At 34.6% G+C, this 19,819-nt stretch overlaps 1 protein-coding gene across 1 annotated transcript in view; it reads right to left on the minus strand.

Moving 5' to 3' along the window:
• The window catches only part of LOC150085447 (protein FAM91A1), a 211,016-nt gene that overhangs the window by 96,470 nt on the left and 94,727 nt on the right, over window positions 1–19,819 (minus strand). The window contains exons 11-14 of the mRNA XM_090374568.1: window positions 18,277–18,389; window positions 13,663–13,784; window positions 8,964–9,061; window positions 294–380 (exon numbers count right to left, since the gene is read on the minus strand). Coding sequence (XP_090230694.1) covers window positions 294–380; window positions 8,964–9,061; window positions 13,663–13,784; window positions 18,277–18,389 — 420 coding nt within the window. The remainder of the gene's footprint in view (window positions 1–293; window positions 381–8,963; window positions 9,062–13,662; window positions 13,785–18,276; window positions 18,390–19,819) is intronic.

Below are 19,819 nucleotides of genomic sequence, written 5' to 3' on the forward strand. Positions count from 1 at the left end.
AAAAAGTACTCCTTTTAAACAAATATCATCAAAAGGATACTGTCATTTGTTTAAAATATGAAACACTTATGACAGCATATTTCAAGGCTTAGTGATCTCTCATTAGATAGTAAGTTCAGTAATATCTCTGATGACTTATGAATAATGAATTAGTTCTATGTGAGCTACTCAGAAGGAAAAGATAGTCTTCAGCTTGCAGAATATATTTCTAAGGCCATATTGGCATCTATTAGATTAAATACTTGAATTATCTTAATTTGCGTAAAAAAGTGATTTTTCAACAGGAAATTTACCTTGTCTAGTTCAAGGAGGAAGTTATCCAATGATTCATCAGATAATTTTCCCACTTCAAACATGGTCACCGCATGACTCTTGAGTCCCTAAAAGTGAAGAGAATATTAAAAATATAATTCCACACAAACTGGAAAAATTAACTTGAAATCAGCTTATCTAATTAAACATATAGCTACCTATCTTCTTTGAGTTTATAAATGCATCTCCTACTATGATAATTTTTTCATAGGATACTTATATTCAGTTACAATTTACAACGTTATGATGAGCGTCTATGAGAGCTTGAGATGTAAAGTAAATGCCCTCGTAGAAATTAATATCAGGGGCCCATAAAGCTCTCAAGCTGCCCAGCTCAATGGCAGAGCTGACTCCTGTACATCAAGCAACATAGAGGCAATCTCCAATGCAGAATGCGCTGGTCCCAAAGGAACTAGTTATTGTTGGTGACTCTATTGTCAGGGAGATGGGGAATATACTATGCAAGAAGGATAGGTGAAGCAAGACCAGGGTATGTCTGCCAGGGGGCAAAAGTTGATGACGTTGTAGAGCAGATATCATCTTTTAAGGGCACAAAAGGTGATATTGTTGTACATGTTGAAACAAATGACATAATGAGTAAAAGATCTGCAGATTTACTCAACAAGTACAGGTCAATGTCGAAAAAAAGTCTCAAGTTAGGGTTGAATGTGAAAGTGTCTGCAATTCTGCCCACACACGATAGGAGGAAGTATGTGATGAGAGCCTTGTCGATCAATTCGGTACTGGAGAGACTGTGCAAGGCTCAAGGGGTAGAATTTTTTTCAGCCTGGTCTGTGCTTGTTGACAGGAGAGACTGCTTCTACAGGGATGGGGTACACTTAAATAGAAAGGGTGTAAGAATATCTGCTGATGCTATCAAGGCAGTGTTACATGGGTTGGAAAACTGCTAGCTTGAGGGGATACACAGACTAAAAGGTTAACAGTGGCCGCAGGCATAGGCAAAAGTGATTCTTGCACTTCTATTAGAATGAGCAGCAGCCTGAAAAGCAAGGCAATGGAGATTTCCAGGACTGTTGGCAGTCATAGTGGAACAAACAAATACATGGGCTATGTTAGGGTAACTGAGAGTAGAAACAGGTGCATGTATACTTGCACATATACAAATGCTAGAAGTATAGTTAATAAATTTGATGAGCTTGAAATGATAATCAAAACACCAAAGGCAGATACTCTTGAGATATCAAAGACGTGGTGTCACACAGATATAAGCAGTGCACAATTGGAATTTCGGGAGTACAATGTGTACAGAAAGGATAGACAGGACAGGAAGGGAGGAGGGGTTATGCTGTTAGTTAAGAAACACAAAATCTTAAGTGCGTCCATTGATGTTGGTGAACAATGCAATGTTGAGTCTGTTTGGTGTGACATAAGCACTGGGAAAGGAAAAATGAGAGTAGGGGGGGTGTGTATGTGTGTGTTACAGGCATAATGAATCTGATGAGTATAATGAGCAGTTGTGCAAAGAAATAGTGGTCTAGTAAATCAGAATGTCTTATAATGGGGTATTTTAACTTTCCAGATATTGACTGGAACTTGTGGTTTGGTCACTCGCACACTAGCAAGACTTTTTTGGATTTATTGGATGACTGTTTTCTACAGCAGCATGTTCGAGAGGCAACCAGAGGGAGTAATACTCTTGATCTGATTATCAGCAGTGATTATTCATGCATTAAGAATTTGAGGATAAAGGAATCAATGCGTGACAGTGATCGCAATGTACTGATATGGGAATTACTTAAAGACGTAACTACAATAAGGCTAAAGGGAAGGGCTTTTGCTTTCATAAAGGTGACTACAGGGGTCTCAGACAGTTTTTAAATTCTGTACAGTGGGATCAACTGATGATGTTACCAAAGTTGAATTCTAAATGGGAAGCCTTCATGGGACTTAATCTTTGGGGCTACCAGGCTTTTCATTCCAACTAAGAAATACTGTTCAAGGTTCAGGCCTAAATGGATGTCAGATGAATTAGTGAGGCTCGTGGCAGAGAAGAAAAATATATGGGATGCATATAAATTATCAGGTGACACAGAAGCCTATGGCAGATATAAGCTTGTCTGTAATCAAGTCACAAAAGGAAGTTAGGCAGGCGTAGGCAGATTACAAGAAATCTTTGGCAAAGGATGCAAAGAAAAACAGCTAAGAGTTCTTTACTTATATAAACTCTAGAAGGAAAGGGATGAATCAGATTGGACCACTTAACATAGATGGGTTGACTATTGATGACCATGCTCAGGTAGCTGATAAACTGAATGAGTATTTAGCATCTACATTCACACATGAGAAGTTATTCAATGAGGGGTATGCCAGAAGTTTATCAAACACAACGTGGAGGAGAAATTGTTGAAGTTAAACATAAGGACAGCACCTGGGGGTGGATGGGATCTATCCAGTTATATTAAAGGATGCAGCAAAGGAAGTAAGCAAACCCTTAGCCATAATTATGAGAGCTTCCTTGGACTCAGAGGACGTCCCCATGGAATGGAGGTGTGCAAATATATCTCCAATTCACAAAGGGGGTTCACAAAAGGTGACACAAGTAACTATAGACCTGTTAGTTTAACTTGCGTTCCAGGGAAAATAATGGAATCTCTGCTTAAAGAAGCATTGCAGGAATATCTAGGCAAGACTGCAGTAATACTTAAGAGACAGCATGGGTTTGTTAAAGGGAGGTCTTGTCTGACGAATTTGATTGGATACTATGATGTGGTCACAAAGGAACTGAATGTCAAAAATAATTTTGATATCATATACTTGGATTTCAGGAATGCTTTTGATACTGTTGCACATAAAAGAGTGCTATACAAATTGGAGAAGTATGGCATTAAGGGTAAGTTGCAACAATGGATAAAGGGGAGTGGGAAACAACAGAGTGTGGTAATCAATGGACACTACTCTTCATGGACAAATGTTATTAGTGGAGTTCCTCAAGGTTCGGTGCTGGGCCCAATGTTGTTTTGCATATTCATCAATGATACTGATGAAGGTATATCAGGATTAATGTCCAAGTTTGCAGATGATACAAAGGTTGGCAGGGTTATTCACGACAGTAAAGACAGTATGCTACTTCAACTGGGGAGCAGTAACTGAATCCTTTGGAGATGAAAGGGGTGCAAGGAATCGTCGTGCCAGACACGCTGTACACTGCAACGAGACACTCCTAAGACAGAGGCAACAGCATGTGTGCTGGTAGTAGGATTATTCTGGATGGCATCCAACACACTTTCTTCCATGGTGGGAGTTTGCGTCGAACGTGGTCTGCTCGCACTACTCCTGTTACCTCTGAATGACCCATAATCGCACAAATTTTGATGCACACGTGCAAACAAAAGGTGGTCCGATACATGTCTGTCTGGGAAGCGTTCTCCATAAATTTGTTGAGCGGCTCGTCCATTGAACTCTGCTAATCCATACACTAGGTGCATGTCTGCCAGCTTACAGTTCGTATATCGATGCATGCTCTTCATGCGGCGACTACTGCTTGAATGAGTAAACCAGAAATTTTCCCTCTCGCGAACTGATGAACAGCGCCGTGTACCAACTTACGGTGACATTTCCGGTTATGGGTTCCTATGCGAGACAGGGAGGTAATTATCCTGTTGTACAAGGCAATGATCAGGCCACACCTAGATAACTGTGTACAGGTATGGAGGCTTCATTTTAGGAAGGATGTAGAGTTGCTAGAATGAGTACATAGTAGGGCAACAAGATTGGTGAGGGGAATTGGTCTGCAAATTGCAGTGCCTGGAGAGTAGGCACCTGTAAGGTATCTGACTGAGGTGTATAAGGCCTTGAATGGGTTAAGCAAGCTGAATGGATTCTTCCTTCCTCTTGCTCAGATTAAGAACCTGAGGGAGCATAGATTCAAATTGAGGAAAGACACTTGTAGAATAGATGTGCGGAAGTTTGTCTTTAGCCGGTGGGTGGTTGATTGGTGGAACAGACTTCCATCTTTTGTTGTGAAGTTGATAGCTTAAATAAATTTAAGGTTGAACCGGAGGCATTTGGAACGAATGAGAGGGTTTTTTTTTTTTTTTTTGGCTGCTGCTGCATAAGCTTGCTTTCTTGCATTGTATGCCTCTACTAATGCTATTCAGCAAACTCTTATGCTTGTATTTCAATAATTTTTCAAAGCATTACTTCTATCACTTAAATAACTGTTTGTATTTCAACTAATATATCATATCAAAACAGGTAGGTGTGCGTTTTGGATAAACACTAATAAATTCAATTGTGTTTTGATTGTACACTAAAAATTTTTACAAAGAAAAACAAAGGTATTGCACACGAATTTTTCACAAACTCATGGGACATAACCTGCCATAAAATTCTTCTCCAACTGCATGAAATGTTCGAAACCCGCCTACCAACTCTGTCACTTTCTGTGCTTAACAATTCTCAGCAGAATCCAACACATACAGTTTTTTAAAACCTTACACTCATACAGAGTCATCAAGAAAAGATGCAACAATTTTGAATGCTTATAATATTTCATGTATTGCACCGACATTAGTGAGTTTGGCATCATTAAATACAGACATGGAAATTTATTAATTTCAAAGAAAAAAAACATTCATTAAGTGATCATTGTGCAACCAAGACCATTTTCAGATTCTTGAAATAGGCCTCTGGGGTTGGGCATATTCATAATATAATTTTTTAGTAGTTTACACCAACCTTGCGTTGAAATAATAAAACAAAAAACAAAATTAATAGTATATTTTATTGTATTTTATGGTATTCTTTTTCTTTTTGCTTTTTATATACTTATTGTAAATAGTAATTTATTGTAAATTAGTAATACCAGTTATTAAACTATTAATTTTGTTTTATTATTTCAATGCAAGGTTGGTGTAAACTACTAAAAATTTATACCATTTTCAGATGTCAAATGAATTCTACTATAAATGCAGAGCCAGTGTTTCTTCAAATCACAGCACCTGTGATTTCACCTTTCAGTTCTCCGGTGATATATGGATTATTCCTGTAGACACTATACTTCAGGAATCCCCATAGGAAATAATCACAGGGATTGTATGGTGGCCAAAACCATACAATCCATCTTACAGGTTATCCATTACAGATAACTCTTTCATTAAAATGTTGCATCGGGAAATGAAGAATATATTTATTGCCTACAGTCTTGCTCCATTTTATTGTAAAAATGTTTTGTCCAAATTAGTAGTATCAGCAATATGATGCAAGGAAGCCTCACTCTTGTTGCATTAGCATAAACTCATGTGTTAAACTCCTAGTATAGGTGCCAATCCAGCTGGCCTCTGAATTTCCCTAAGCTTCAGCCTCAACTACCCGTGGATGCAACATGGTTTTTTGCATGGTTATAAATGATAGCTTCCTAAACTCTTCCCACAATTTGAATTTATGAACCTATTTCTAGTATCATTTATAACCATGCAAATTTCACTTTTATTCCTTTTTATTTCCTCTCAAACCTTGTAGGTTTATTCAATAATGAGAGATTAATGTATAAGCCAACACTTTGTTCATTCCCATGCTTTGAAGAGCTGAGAAAAAAGTGGTCTTGAATGAGTTTTTTGTGGAATTCTATATTAAGTGTGTCATCCAAAAAGTGGGCTGAGTTTTCAAAGCGAAATTGATATCCAGAACATCTATATCAAAGGTGGATATTTTTACTAAGAATGAATAACGTAGCCCTTTCCAAAGAAAATTTATTGAATTGTATAATTAAAAAAATAAAAGTAGTCAAAATATGGCAGAAACTGTTTTATCCCATTCAGAATTGGGCATGTACTGGAGAAATACCCCAATGTAGCTAGCCACAGCAATATGACATATATTTCCTACTATTATTCTACAGAAACTGGCTACCATTATTAGCTCTAAGTGGCAATAAATTAACTTTATAATGTTACAGTAACTGAAAAATTATTTTGCACTGGTGCTATAATGCGTAAGAATACCACTGTACTAGCTGTTGCCTAGATTGAAAAAAACATACTAATGAAGAAAATTTGTCTGTTTAATTTATAAATTAAAAAAATACAGAGAGCTTCAATTCCTACAACACACATATATTAGACAAGTTATATATGGTAATATTAGACTAAATATTCTTAGCAATAACTATGACAATGTTTTATTGCTACGGTATCCTAAGACTGGTGAGATACTGTAACAATAAAATCTTTCCAGGAATACATATGTATTAGTTAGAGCTCTGAAATAGAATGATTTGCAATCAACGAAAGGAAATTTAAAACTTTTCAACAGTCTCATCAATAAAGAGAAAATCTATAAAGAGAAAAGTGAAATTTGCATGGTTATAAATGATACAAGAAAAAGAAAAAAATAACAACATACTAAGCAATATCCATAAAAAATAAGATCTTGTTAAAAAGGCTTGCCATCTATGCATTATGTTAATAATACTATTCAAAAGATAGCTTCTTAAATATATATCCTTTTAATATATATCTTTTTAAAATATATATCCTCTATTTCCTCCCACAATTTTCTACAGAGAGAGAAATGATATATACAGGCAACCCCCATATAACACAGTACTCCTACAACACGGTTTCGCTCTAACACGATTGATAAATTGCGGAAATCCTTGCACAATGCAGTACTTAAATAACACAGTTTCGCTGTAACACAGTTAGAGAATTGTGGCAAACCTAGCATAACACAATATTTTTGAGCTTTTGTGCAAGGAAAACTCTGCTATTAAGTTGGATGTCATTTTCAACATTTCCATTCTTTTTTGTAAATTCCCACTTTTGACTCACTAGTCGTTATATAAAAAAAAAAAAAGAATTACTGGGAAGTCCCCGTGTTAGGTTCTGTGCTATTGAACTTGTGGAAAAAGAAATCTAGATTTCAAAGTTTTATTACTATTGGATAATGCTCCTGGTCATCCAAAAGATTTAAGTTATCCAAACGTTGCAACAATATTTCTACTACCTAATACAACTTCTTTAATTCAGCCATTAGATCAAGGCATTATATCTACCTTTAAAACTGATTACATCAGAAAATCGTTACAAAGGATTTTGGAAAAAATTGATTCCAAATCTACTGAAGTGTTGAAGGCATGGAAACATTTTGCAGTTATGGACTGTGTCGGAATCATAGCTTTATTGCACAAAGAAGTAAAACCAACTGACAACATTAACTACGTGTTGGAAAAATGTATGGCCAGAGTCAGTTCATTCAGGAAATACTGTATAGTCAAACTGGCAGAAAACGGAATCAGTGAGACAGTAGAATTTGCTAAGTTGGTAGGAGGGGAAGGTTTTGATATGACTACTGAAGACATTCAAGAATTACTGGTAGTAAAAGAGACTAGCAAAGCGAATTTTGTGGAAATGGCATCGGAGGTAAACCAAATCAATTCAGAGGATGGTAGCACAGATGAAAATTTTGAAGCTCCAAATTTTACACTAAAAAAAGGAAGGAATAAACTTAGCCGAGCAATTAGAATCTTATTTTCGAATGCAGATCCTTTGACTAAAAGGAGCACAAAGTTCAAAATGGGGCTTCAAACATGCTTAGCTCCATACCATGAAATTTATAAAGATCTATCAAGCAAAAGCAAACAAGCCCAGATTATTGATTTTTTTTAGAGAGAGCAGAAGATACACAGCCGACCAGGCTAGCCGGGTGGGTAAAGTGTCCGCCTGGCAACCCAAAGGTCGCGGGTTCGATTTCTGCCTCGGGCTTGGATCAAAGTACTGCAAAAACCTTGGGAGGTGCATTATGGCCACAGAAGCCTATGCGCCAACAACTACCAAAAAAAAAAAAAAAAAAAAAAGAAGATACACAAAGTCTAGATACTGCACAAGAAAGTTCAGAAGGTGAGGATATTCTGCAACAGAGAAAATGTTCTCATTTGATTGTGCTTAGCAGCAATGAGGAGGAAGAAAATTAAATGAAAATGCATTATTTGGCATATATGTATCACAATTTGTAAGAAGTTTGTTCAGTTATTATTATTTTTAATAAAAATTAACTTTCCGATAATTATAAAAAATGGTGTATTTTTGTTAGCTTTTGGAACGTAATTCCCTTTTTGTACTGGTTCTTAATCCCGTATAAGATGGTTTCACACTACATGAGATTTTATAGGAACCTAACTACCATGTTATATGAGGGTTACCTGTATTAACAAAATCAAATGTGCAGAATTACTTATTCACTACTTTGAAGTTTGCAAGTAGGCTGTTTCAATGCTGTGGAGTGGCAATAGATGAATGTACAGTATTATGCTACTGTGAACACCCAATGTACCATAACAGTGAAAAAGTATGTAAATGGCAGTGGCAGTAGTTTAAAATAAACTGCATAAATAAATTTTTGCTAATAAAAATTCTATATTCACATATGTGTTTATTATGATAGAAATATTGCTTGCACTATAATAATCAACCGCTCTGGTAGAATGACAGGTTCCGTGACCTAACTGTATAATTTATCACATTAACAAATAACCATGGAATATCTAGCAGAGTTTCTTATTTACAGTTGAAGAAGAAATTGTCTAATGCCTTTAAAGGAATGTGCCTGTGCATATTTTACCATACTCCATATTCAAAATAAAAATGCTAATAATTTAATAACAAATAAAGACCAGCAAATGGTATACTTACAGGTGATAGATTACCCATCATAAGAAATGCTGTAAGGGTCGAATCAAATAAAAAGCCAATTCTTTTAGAATGTGTGCTTCCAGCAAGGACAGGAGGCACTGGGAGGGGAAATAAGGTTTAAAATCATATAACATACAGTTAGGTTGGAAATTTGTTTATACCTATAACTTAAGAAAATGAAAATACTACCAGAATAAATAATTTGAATTACCACGTTAATCTCATTATTTTGAAGTGAAGAAAAAAGAAAGAAAGAAAGAAAGACTTCAAAATTAATCAATTTGTTCAACTTGTTAAAGTAAAAGGAAAATGCTAATTAACCATATGAATTATATTTTAATAGATTTTATCATATTAAAACAGAGTTAGATAACAAGGCTATATTTTTTCACATAAATAAACCTCAACACCTGCACAATCAATCCCTTATTACACTGCCTTTCATTACAATCTTTTATGAAACATAGTACCCTTTCATTATCTATTGTATTTTTATAGCTGAAAGGATTTACACTGCTTAGTAAATACAATGAATGCAGTAGAACAACAAACTCTGCAGTAACCAAGAACTGTACTTGAGTACTAGTTTTAAAAAAATATCATCAAAAAAAGGTTAATCTGCCATTTATTTAAATGATGAGAGACTGCTAAAGTAGCCTGCATTGGGACTTACTGGCCTCATCTTAAGCCTCTAGTGACAATCCCTGGACAAAACAGTGGTACTGAAGTTGCTTAATGTCAATTACTATGTGGTTGATGAAACTGGAACTTCAACAAAATTAATAAAATAACTAATATTAATTTTACTTTTCAAAATTAAGATGTATGATGATTTTCAAATCCTCTCTTGTGTTTTTGTGGCTGACAGGTTTAAACTAACTAGCAAATGCAATGGTTTTAATATTCACAGTAGAATACACTTATAGTAATTCATATGGTAAAAGATTTAGGAGTAATAGTAGAATCTGGCACAAAATTCTTCTCAACATCATAGATAAACAGGGCAACAGATGGTGTTTTATCTATAATGTATAAGAATTTTGCTGGTAGGGACAAAGCAGTTGTTTCACAATATAAAGCTTTGTTTCTGGATAAGGTGACTGTTTCGTAGTACTGTGTACATGTTTGGAGATCCCATTTTTGAAAAGATGTGGATTTGCCTGAAAAGGTACAGTGAATAGCAACAAAGTTATTTACTGCCTGAAGTATTTCTATAGAGAATAACTTCAATTTTGTGCAGGCTTGAAACAAGGACTCTGCATCAGTCTGAATGACATATATTTAAGGTTTGAGTAAAAAATATATTTTTATTTTTATTATTTTTTTTTTTTTTGCGGGCAACACAAATTAAAAGACAGGTGTAGACTGGATATATTCTTTTACTAATTATTCCAACAATAATTAACTGCAATTACTTGCCAACTATTTTTGAACTACAGTTTATGTAAATTTAAAGAAGGGTTGTATAGATACATGGAAAAAAAAATCAGGCAACTGTTTTGTTTATTTTTTTTAATGCAAGAAGCCTGACTTCCTTGCATCAGTTTGTCGTGGTGTTCCCAGAAGAGTTTACAAAATCAACTACAAAAAAAAAAAAAAAAAAAAAAAAAAAATACTATCTGTTCTTCTGCAGATCAAAGACACCAGTATATTCAAAATAAGTCTATGATCAAATTCAACTGCACAGGAAATCAGTTCACATCATTCAATATGCTTAATTTGCATAAATATTATAGTGTAACTTCAAAATACATAATTGGACTTTACTTTCTTAGCATTTCAACTGAGTTCAAAGGTAAGTAGAGTTCTTCATTTTATTTATTTATTTTTTATTTTGCTTTCTTCTAAATCACCAACATTATATTATTGAAATGGAAGTGAATTGAATTACTGTAACTCCTTATTGTATATAGAAATAGTTTTATATAGAATTAAAATTATTTTATTGCCCACAAACATATTTTGCACAATATCTCTTACTTATAATTTTTTTTTCTTAAATTAAAATAAAGCAGATCTTGGGAAACATTAGTTTACCAATTTCAAAAAGAAAAAAATCTGTAAATGTAAATTTCTTAAGGAAAATCAGTATTTAGGGACAAATTAGCAATACAGGTAGTTCTCGACTTTACGAGTTAATTCGTTCCTAGCGCGCGCTCGTAAAGTGAAAACTCATAAGTTTATTTCCTATAGATATAAGGTTAAAAATATGGGCGACGTTCTCGACAATAAAATTAGTTAGATAATTAGTTTATGTTTAAACAATGATTGATTTATCCAAAGAAATGAAAACGTAGCCCATAAAATCAAGCAAATTATAATAGAGAAATTATTTACAACTTACAAATGTTAAAGAATGTTTATTCTTCATCATCATCGACTAAATGCACACTTGTAGATCACTCATTATTGGATTGGCACTTGTTGGTTTGTTGATTGCACAAGGAGTCATCAGATTCAGAAATGCTTCAAGAGGTGTTTGTTTCCAAGATATTCTTCTCTTTTAATTATAAATTTCATGATTGCATGCATAAGCATTTTCAGCACACACAAATTGCAACTAACACAATTCACATGAAGTAACAAGTTTACTAAGCTTAAAATAAAAGGAATGAAGAGAAGATTCTGAAAATTTATTTATGTTTTTTCTATTATTAAATATTTCAGTAAAGGGGAAAACACATTTTCGCAAATGCAGGAAGATCGAGTTTACTACCCGTTTATAATTGCTTGCAGTTACAGAAAAGCCCAATAAACCGGAAAGTGTAAATTGTTTTTATTGTTTTATGGTCGTGACCTCCAGAAATGTGTTTTAGAAAAATATCACAAAGGCGTAAACTGATTCATATAACAGAGCATATGATAATGATGAAAGTGTAGTGCATTTTAATGATTTGAACTGGCAACTAATACAATTTACAAACCATGCTCATGACCTTTTATATGGCCTTAAGGTCACGCTTGTGACCTTAATAATGATATTTTAGAGAGATAAATAGCTTAGTTATACAGCGAAAATTTCAACTTCTGAGATCTTGAATGAATTACCAAAAAACAATGTGTTATTGGGTTCACATTACGATACGATGGTGTCTCTGGAACGGATTAATATCGTAAAGCGGGGTACACTGTATATTTTATAGTTACGTACGTGGTTTAGAATGCAGTATTTATGAATGTTTAACATTCTTTTTTGTAATTAATGTTCACCTTTTCGATTTTGTTGATACTTGGCGGAAAAAACTCGTAAACCCAGGAACTCGTAAAGCGAAAACTTGTAAAGCAAGAACTGCCTGTATATATAGTGGAGGTTCAAATAGGTTCTCTGAACAATGCTTAATACAAAACTAAAGCTTTGCTCAAGCATCGTAATACTTCATTCAAGGAATACAATCAGGTGAAATTATACTTAGTTTTATACAGCAGAATATTCAGATTTTTCAGCATGCATTATTTATTCACTAAACCTACTCATGTAAATTGGCAATTTGTTAACTTACATGAGTATTATTATCAATCTTAGTATTTGTGTGATGAGTACAGCAGATATACAGGGTGTTTCAAAGGCGGTGATCAATAATTTAAAGGTGAACTGTACAGACTACAATATGCAAAAAACAGCCTAGTAAACATGGGTCCTTAAGTGAATCGTTTGAAATATTTCTAGTTGGAATCCACCACTGACTTTTTTTGTTTAGGTTAGGTTATGCTCATTTTCTCCCTTTCCCCATTTTCAATGCTCTGAGTTGTAGCAGGCATACTAGTACTTATCAAAGGATAGTCAACATGGAAAGAGGTTACAGCAACGAAAAGTATCCAGACATGCACTTTATGTATGGTAAAGCTAATGGCAGTGCACTCGAGGCTGCACGTTTGTACCAAGGAACATTTCCCCACCGTAAGCAGCCCAACAGGCGCACATTCATCACGGTACAGCAACACCTTAGAGAACATGGGTGCTTCATACATGGAGTTTTTTTTTTTTTTTTTTTTGGTAGTTGTTGGTGCATTGGCTTCTGTGGCCATAATGCACCTTCCAAGGTTTTTGCAGTACTTTGATCCAAGCCCGAGGCGGGATTCGAACCAGCGACCTTTGGGTTGCCAGGCAGGCAGGCACTTTACCCACCCGGCTAGCCCGGTTGGCTCATACATGGAGTATGAGCAGGTAGGCTCAGAAGCATAACACCTGATGTTGAGGAAAGGGTGTTAGAAAGAACAGAACTAAATCCAGGAATTTCAACAAGGAGGGTTACTCTGCAAGAGCGTCTAATGGTCATAGCAGTGTGTGTGGCGAATTTTACATTGCCAATTACTGTAACCCTACCACATCCAGTGTGTACAAGGTCTCAGCAATACAGACTACACTCCCAGAGTGCTCTCATAGTCAGTGGTGGATCTTAACAGAAAATGTGCATCATCTCCAAAACGGTTCATTTATGGCCCGATGTTCACTGGGACTTTTTTTGCTTATTTTAGTTTGTACTTTTCACCTTTAAATTATTGACCATCATTTTTGAAACACCCTGAAGATCAACCCTGAAAAAACAATTTATTTTTTGGTGTTATAAGTAACTAACACAATCATGAATCTTCTGCTACCAAGTGCAACATTTTCATACAAAGCATCAGTATGAAATTTGAACTCAATTAAAGGGATTAAAATTGTTCTTTAGACTATTTAAAAACAATGTAACCTTACCCTGTTCATCAGAGCTTGCAGTTCCTGTGTCTGATAATGAAACTCCTTCTACAATAAATCCTTCTTTCTCTAGATCAATGTTTAGAGCATTCATAAAAATTTCAACCTCTTCACTTCGTGCTCTGGAAAAAAAAAATTTTTTAAATCCATGGTATCAGTTTAAAAAAGCAAAACAGTTAGCTCACATACATGATATTAGCACTTTTTTTATGATACCCCAAACGTGAAAAGCAATGAAGCAATGGACTGGCAGCTGAGAAACTGAAAGAAACTTGATGACAGTGGACTTGAATTTTTTTAGTATCACAATTTTCAGGAAATACATAAGGAAGGAAGGTTTTGCCAAAGATTGGTTGATTGGTTGGTTTGGATTTTATTGTTGCATCAGCAACTAAGGATATAATGCACACAAGACCAAGGTTTTGCCAAAGAACTGAAGCAGAAAGGACATATGAGGAATAGGAAAAGTCAGTTTAGTAAGTTTAGAGTTGAAATGAATGGATGACTAGACAAGGCCCACATTTGTGTTGGCTTCAAAGTAAGCAGTGGAATTACAGATGCTAATTTAGAAGAACAGTACACATGGAAATACCTGTAGAAAATGTATGAAACAGAAACTATGTCAGTGTGACAGGAAGTGTAGTATACTTTAAGTGAGGAATCAATAATTAAACTGATACACTCTTTTGGACAGAGTCTAAAAGTTTATGAGAGGTATTGGGAGCTGCCTCAAATGAGAGAACAAAATTCCACGGTAGGGTGGATTTGAGATTAATACAGAATTAATGGCTGATTAGAAGAAAGGCAATGCTCAGGGCAAAACAAAGAGAAAGGCTAGTTTTTTTGATGAAGAGGAAGCAACATTTGTGATATGTTCATGCCAAGAAAGGTTAGAAGTCAGAGTTATCGCCCATCAGGATGTGGCTAGAAATCTGGATACTGTTAATGAAGATGAGTATATGAAATAACATTCCTTTATATGAGAAAAAAGACCAACTTTTAGGAATGAGGTTAAGATTTTCTCTACCAACTGGAAAATGACCTTGAAATCAGCATTTAAGGAAATAGAAAGTGGAATATAGTGTAATAGCATCAACAAAACAATGGAGACGATTTGTAGTCAATGGGAGAAGGTAATTAATATACAAGAGAAAAATGGTAGTTGAAATAAAAAAAAACTTGGGGAACTCTAGCATCAAAATAATAAAATAAATCCGTTTATACTCTGGGATGAACACAAGGCTGGAGGAGTTAGTATTGGTATTTAGTATTAGTATCAGCCATACAATGCAAGGAAGTCAGTCTTTTGCTGCACCAGCACAAAAGATAAATAGTAATAATAATAATATGAACAAGATAAGCCTGCACAACACCAGACATAACCCTTGTTTTCAAGAAGGAAAAAGCTACCTATCTGATTGACATAGCAGTGCCCAACACTGGCAACCTCCAGAAAATGCATGAGAAAAAAATCAGTAAGTACATGAACCTTAGACAGGAGATCAAAGAAATGTGGTATGCAACAAGTAACAACTATCCCAATCAACACTACCAACACTAACACCAGACATAACAGCCACCTTGTGTACTTGGTAGCAATACCCATCACAGGATGGAACCCCCAATCAGACATAACAACAATAATAATAATAATAATAATAAATAAATAATAAAAAAATAAAATAATGATAAATGAGTACATAAAAAAGAAAGAGTAGTAAGAAAATACAAACAAATTATTCATGAATTTATTCAAATTTATAAATTTGAATAATGAATTTATTCAAACTGCCAGCCTCAACTATCTGTGAAGACAACTTGTTCCAGTAATCAACTGAACCAAGTTGCATTTTAAGAACTGCTGGGAGTCATCATGGAACAAGTAAATACATGGGCTGTGTAGGGTAACTAAGAGTAAGTATACTGGCATGTACATCAATGCTAGGAGTATAGTAAATCAACTGGAACAAGTTGCCTCCACAGATTTTCGCTGGCTAAAAGAAAGTTCCTACAATCTAATCTAAACCTCTTTCCCTGTAATTTGAATTTATGGACCCCAGTTCTGGAATTCTTTATAACAGTGAAAATCCCACCTTCATTAATTTTACAAACCCTCTCAGAGTCTTATAAGCTTCAATCAGGTGCTCTCTAAGGTGCCTGGTTGCCAAGCTCTGTAGCCCATATAATATAAGGAATTTTTAGAATAATTACTTAGTGTATACTGAAAAAGCAGAGTTGAGTTGTTTATTACTCTAAATGTTTAAAGAGTATGTAATTCTGAAAAATAATCCTACATTTCAGTCAAAGTGTTACGGCCTTCAACAGCAGATTTTCGGGATTTGGGGGGGGGGGGGGGCAGCTGCACAAGACAATTCATAAATCACTCTGTGGAGGTGAATACATCCTGTGCAATTTGTTCTCAGAAAAAAAAAAAAAAAAAAATCTGCTTCAAAAACACCCTCAAAACCTGCTTTAAAGCAGATTTTGAGGGTGTTTTTGAAGCAGATTTTGAGTGAAGGAGAAGGGCATTTGCCAAAACGTGGCAAACACCCTTCCCCTTACATATTTTCTCTTTCAGGTTTTACTAATGTTTTAGTTTCTTATTATTTGGCCTGTACATCAAAGAGCAGTAACTGCCATGTTACAGTGTGGTCTGTTCTTGTTAACAGGAGAGACTGCTTCTACAGTGATGAGATACGCTTAAATAAAAAAGGGTGCAAGAATATTTACTGATTCTTTCAAGGCAGAGTTAAATGGGTTGGAAAACTGCTAGCTTGGTGGGATACAAAGACTAATAGATTAAGAATAGCCATAATGCAGGGTGAAAGTGATTCTTGCACTGCTTCTATTGGAATGAGCAGCAGCATGGAAAGGAAGATGAAGATTTTAAGAACTGCTGGGAGTCATCATGGAACAAGTAAATACATGGGCTGTGTTAGGGTAACTAATAGTAAGTATACTGGCATGTACACCAATGCTAGGAGCATAGTAAATAAATTTGAAGTGCTGGTCAAGACATCAAAGGCAGATATTGTTGGACAATCCGAAATGTGGTGTCACACAGATATAAAGAATGCAGAATTTGAATTTCGGCAGTACAATGTGTACAGAAAGGACGGTAGGGTTATGCTGTTAGTTAGGAAACACACAAAATCTAAGGCAGTGTATCCAGCTGACATGGGTGGCCAGTGCAATGTTGGATAAGTTTGATGTGACATAGGCAAGCAAAACAGTTAGTTAGTACAACAAACTACTGTATCAAAATATCTTACAATAGGGGTTTTTAAGTGGAACTTGTGGTTGGTCACTCACACACTAGCAAAACTTTTCTGGATTTATTGGATGACTGTTTTCTACAGCAGCATGTTTGAGAGGCAACCAGAAGGAGTAATACTCTTGATCTGATTATCAGTAGTGATTATTTATGCATGAAGAATCTGCAGTTAAAGGAACCACTAAGTGGCAGTGATCACAGTGTACTGATGTGGAATTTACTTAAAGATAATTACTATCAGGGGGAAAAGTAAAAGTTTTCTTTCGTAAAGGTGAGTATGGTGGTCTCAGACAGTTTTTAAAATTCTGTACAGTGGGATCAACTGATGATGTTACCAACAGCAAATTGTAAATGGGAAGCTTTCAAGGAATTAATCGTGGAAGCCACTAGACTTTTCATACCAACTAAGAAACACTGTTCAAGGTTTAGGCCTATATGGATATCAGATGAACCAATGCAACTCACTTGTTGCAGAGAAGAAAAATGCATTTTTAGTAGTGCATACAAGTTAGTAGGCCTCATTTTAGGAATGAATGTAGATCTGCTGGAATAGGTGCAGAGAAAGGCAGGAATTGGTGAGGGGAACAGAAGGGTAGTCTTGCAGAACTAAAGCTTTACCGGAAGGCTTCATTTCTGAAAATTGTAGCATCTGGAGACTAGGCACCTGTGAGGTAATCTGATTGAAGTGTTTTAAGGTTTTGAACGGATTGAGCAATGCCAATGGTATTCTTCGTATTCACATGAAACAAAATACAAGACATTGCCCATATTGTCACTCAAAGGATCATTCTGAACCCTATTTAAAAGAATGCAGAAATTTTTAGTAGAGAAACTAAATATTATTATGATTTATACAGTGCAGTAGCATCTAAAGCCACATTGTACTGTGTGCTCATGAGTTAAATGCTGCATTGAACAGGCTGAAAAACCTGGAATAACTCATGGTCTGGACCCTATTCCCTCTGCCTGAGATCACCTAACTACAGTACGAGATAAAGTGAAAAGAACTGGTTTCGTGGTGTAAAAGAGCAAAAGAATATGGGAATAAAAATGATTAGACACAACCAACAATAAATTAAAAAGGTTCAACAATAAATTAAAAAGGTAACAAGTGGCTTAATGCCACTTGTCTCTAACAAATACTCTAAAAAATCTACATTCCTAACACGCTTTCTTATAAAGTACGTTGTAATCATATTTCCTCTAAATTAAATGTAAAGAGAGTGGGCGATTTCATCCACAAAAATATTCCATAATTTTGTGGAAGAAATCGTTTACTACTCCATCATTATGAGTCACCATTAAATTGGAGAATTACGGAATATATCTTCCATACAAACCTGTACGGCTTGACTGTAAAATTTCCTTGCCAAGATGGGTGATACTGATTTGGATCAATATCTTTGCTCTTCTTATGGGCAAATCCCAAGCGACAATACATTGAAACAGCACTCTTAAAGGGAGAAAAATTCTTAATTATTAAAACAAAACTGTTATATTTTTAAATAATTTATTACAAAAGGAAACTGACTATATCAGATTTTATAACAAATACAATCATACTTATTTAACCTATTTAACCTTTTTAGAATGCGTTTGGACATCAGTAAAAATTTTCATGTAGGATATAACAATACCCTTTTGCTTATCCAACCTTTTGTCATCAGCATTGGGTTCCTCAAATAACCAAATCCTATTTCAATGCAGATATAATTTCCAAAACCTGAAGTGATCTTTCTCACTAATAAGTTTGTTGTTATTATTCAGTATTTGTTGTACATTGAAGTACTTTCAGTATAAGTTTCTATACTGAAAGTACTTCAATTCTGTGACTAATGCTAACTAAAGAAGTATTAGTCAGTATTTTTTTATGATATGATCTTATTTTGTAATCTAAAAAATAAGCTGGCTGGTAACTGGTCAAATTTTTGTAATAAATCAAATAAAAAAAAATGTGATTTGATTTAAAATCAAATTTTTTATGATCTTATTAAAATTGGCATAGTTATGCTGAAAAATTAATATACAATTAGCGTAAATTAAAAGAAGACATTTAATGAGCACAAATATAAACACGGGGTAGAGTTAAACTGAACTGAAGGCTAAATATACACACAATACCACAACACAGTGCAGCATCTCTCTCTCTCTCTGAAAAACCTTTGTCGGTGGAGTTAATGAATAGTAACTGTTAATTTATGGTTATCTACTTATGTGAGTTACCATCTGTAAAATAAAGAAACGCTATAAGCTTTAAAAACCACATGGAGAGTAAAAGGTCACAGGTCAGATGAGACTAACTTCTTACTGAGTACTTAGTCGCTCTGAAATTGTCTCACCACAATACATGTTGACCTAGGAGACCAATGTGGTTACTGTTTGGCTGGTTTTGTTTCATATAAAGGCATTTATGAAATAAATAACATTTCATCATGTTTGTAGTGAAGAGTGTCTTTTTACCAATTACCAGCCAACATAGTAATTACATCCTTTACATGGCATATCCAAAAAATATACAAAATATTACTAAATTAATGTTTTATTATTATTGTTATGAAAGCAATGTAAATTATTTAAATTGTTTTTATTATCATAAAATAATCATAACATCCATATAAAATTATCCAAATGTTATAAGTTGTAACAACTCATAAAATATAGAACATTTCTTAATATATATATATTTTTTAGTAAATTAAATTATTAAATTTTATGAAGTTATGTTTATTTTAGTTTTAAAAATATTTTTTGCTTTACAAAAGTTACTACAGTTGACCATTGATAGTCTGATTTCATAGATTTTCCAAAGATTGATGCCAGTGATGTCAATTTAGCATTAGCATTAGTAGAGGCATATGATGAAAGAAAGCAAGCTTATGCAGC

This window comes from Mastigoproctus giganteus, chromosome 5 (assembly GCF_048544385.1).
Source record: "Mastigoproctus giganteus isolate SK-2022 chromosome 5, ASM4854438v1, whole genome shotgun sequence".
Taxonomy (NCBI): Eukaryota; Metazoa; Arthropoda; class Arachnida; order Uropygi; family Thelyphonidae; genus Mastigoproctus; species Mastigoproctus giganteus.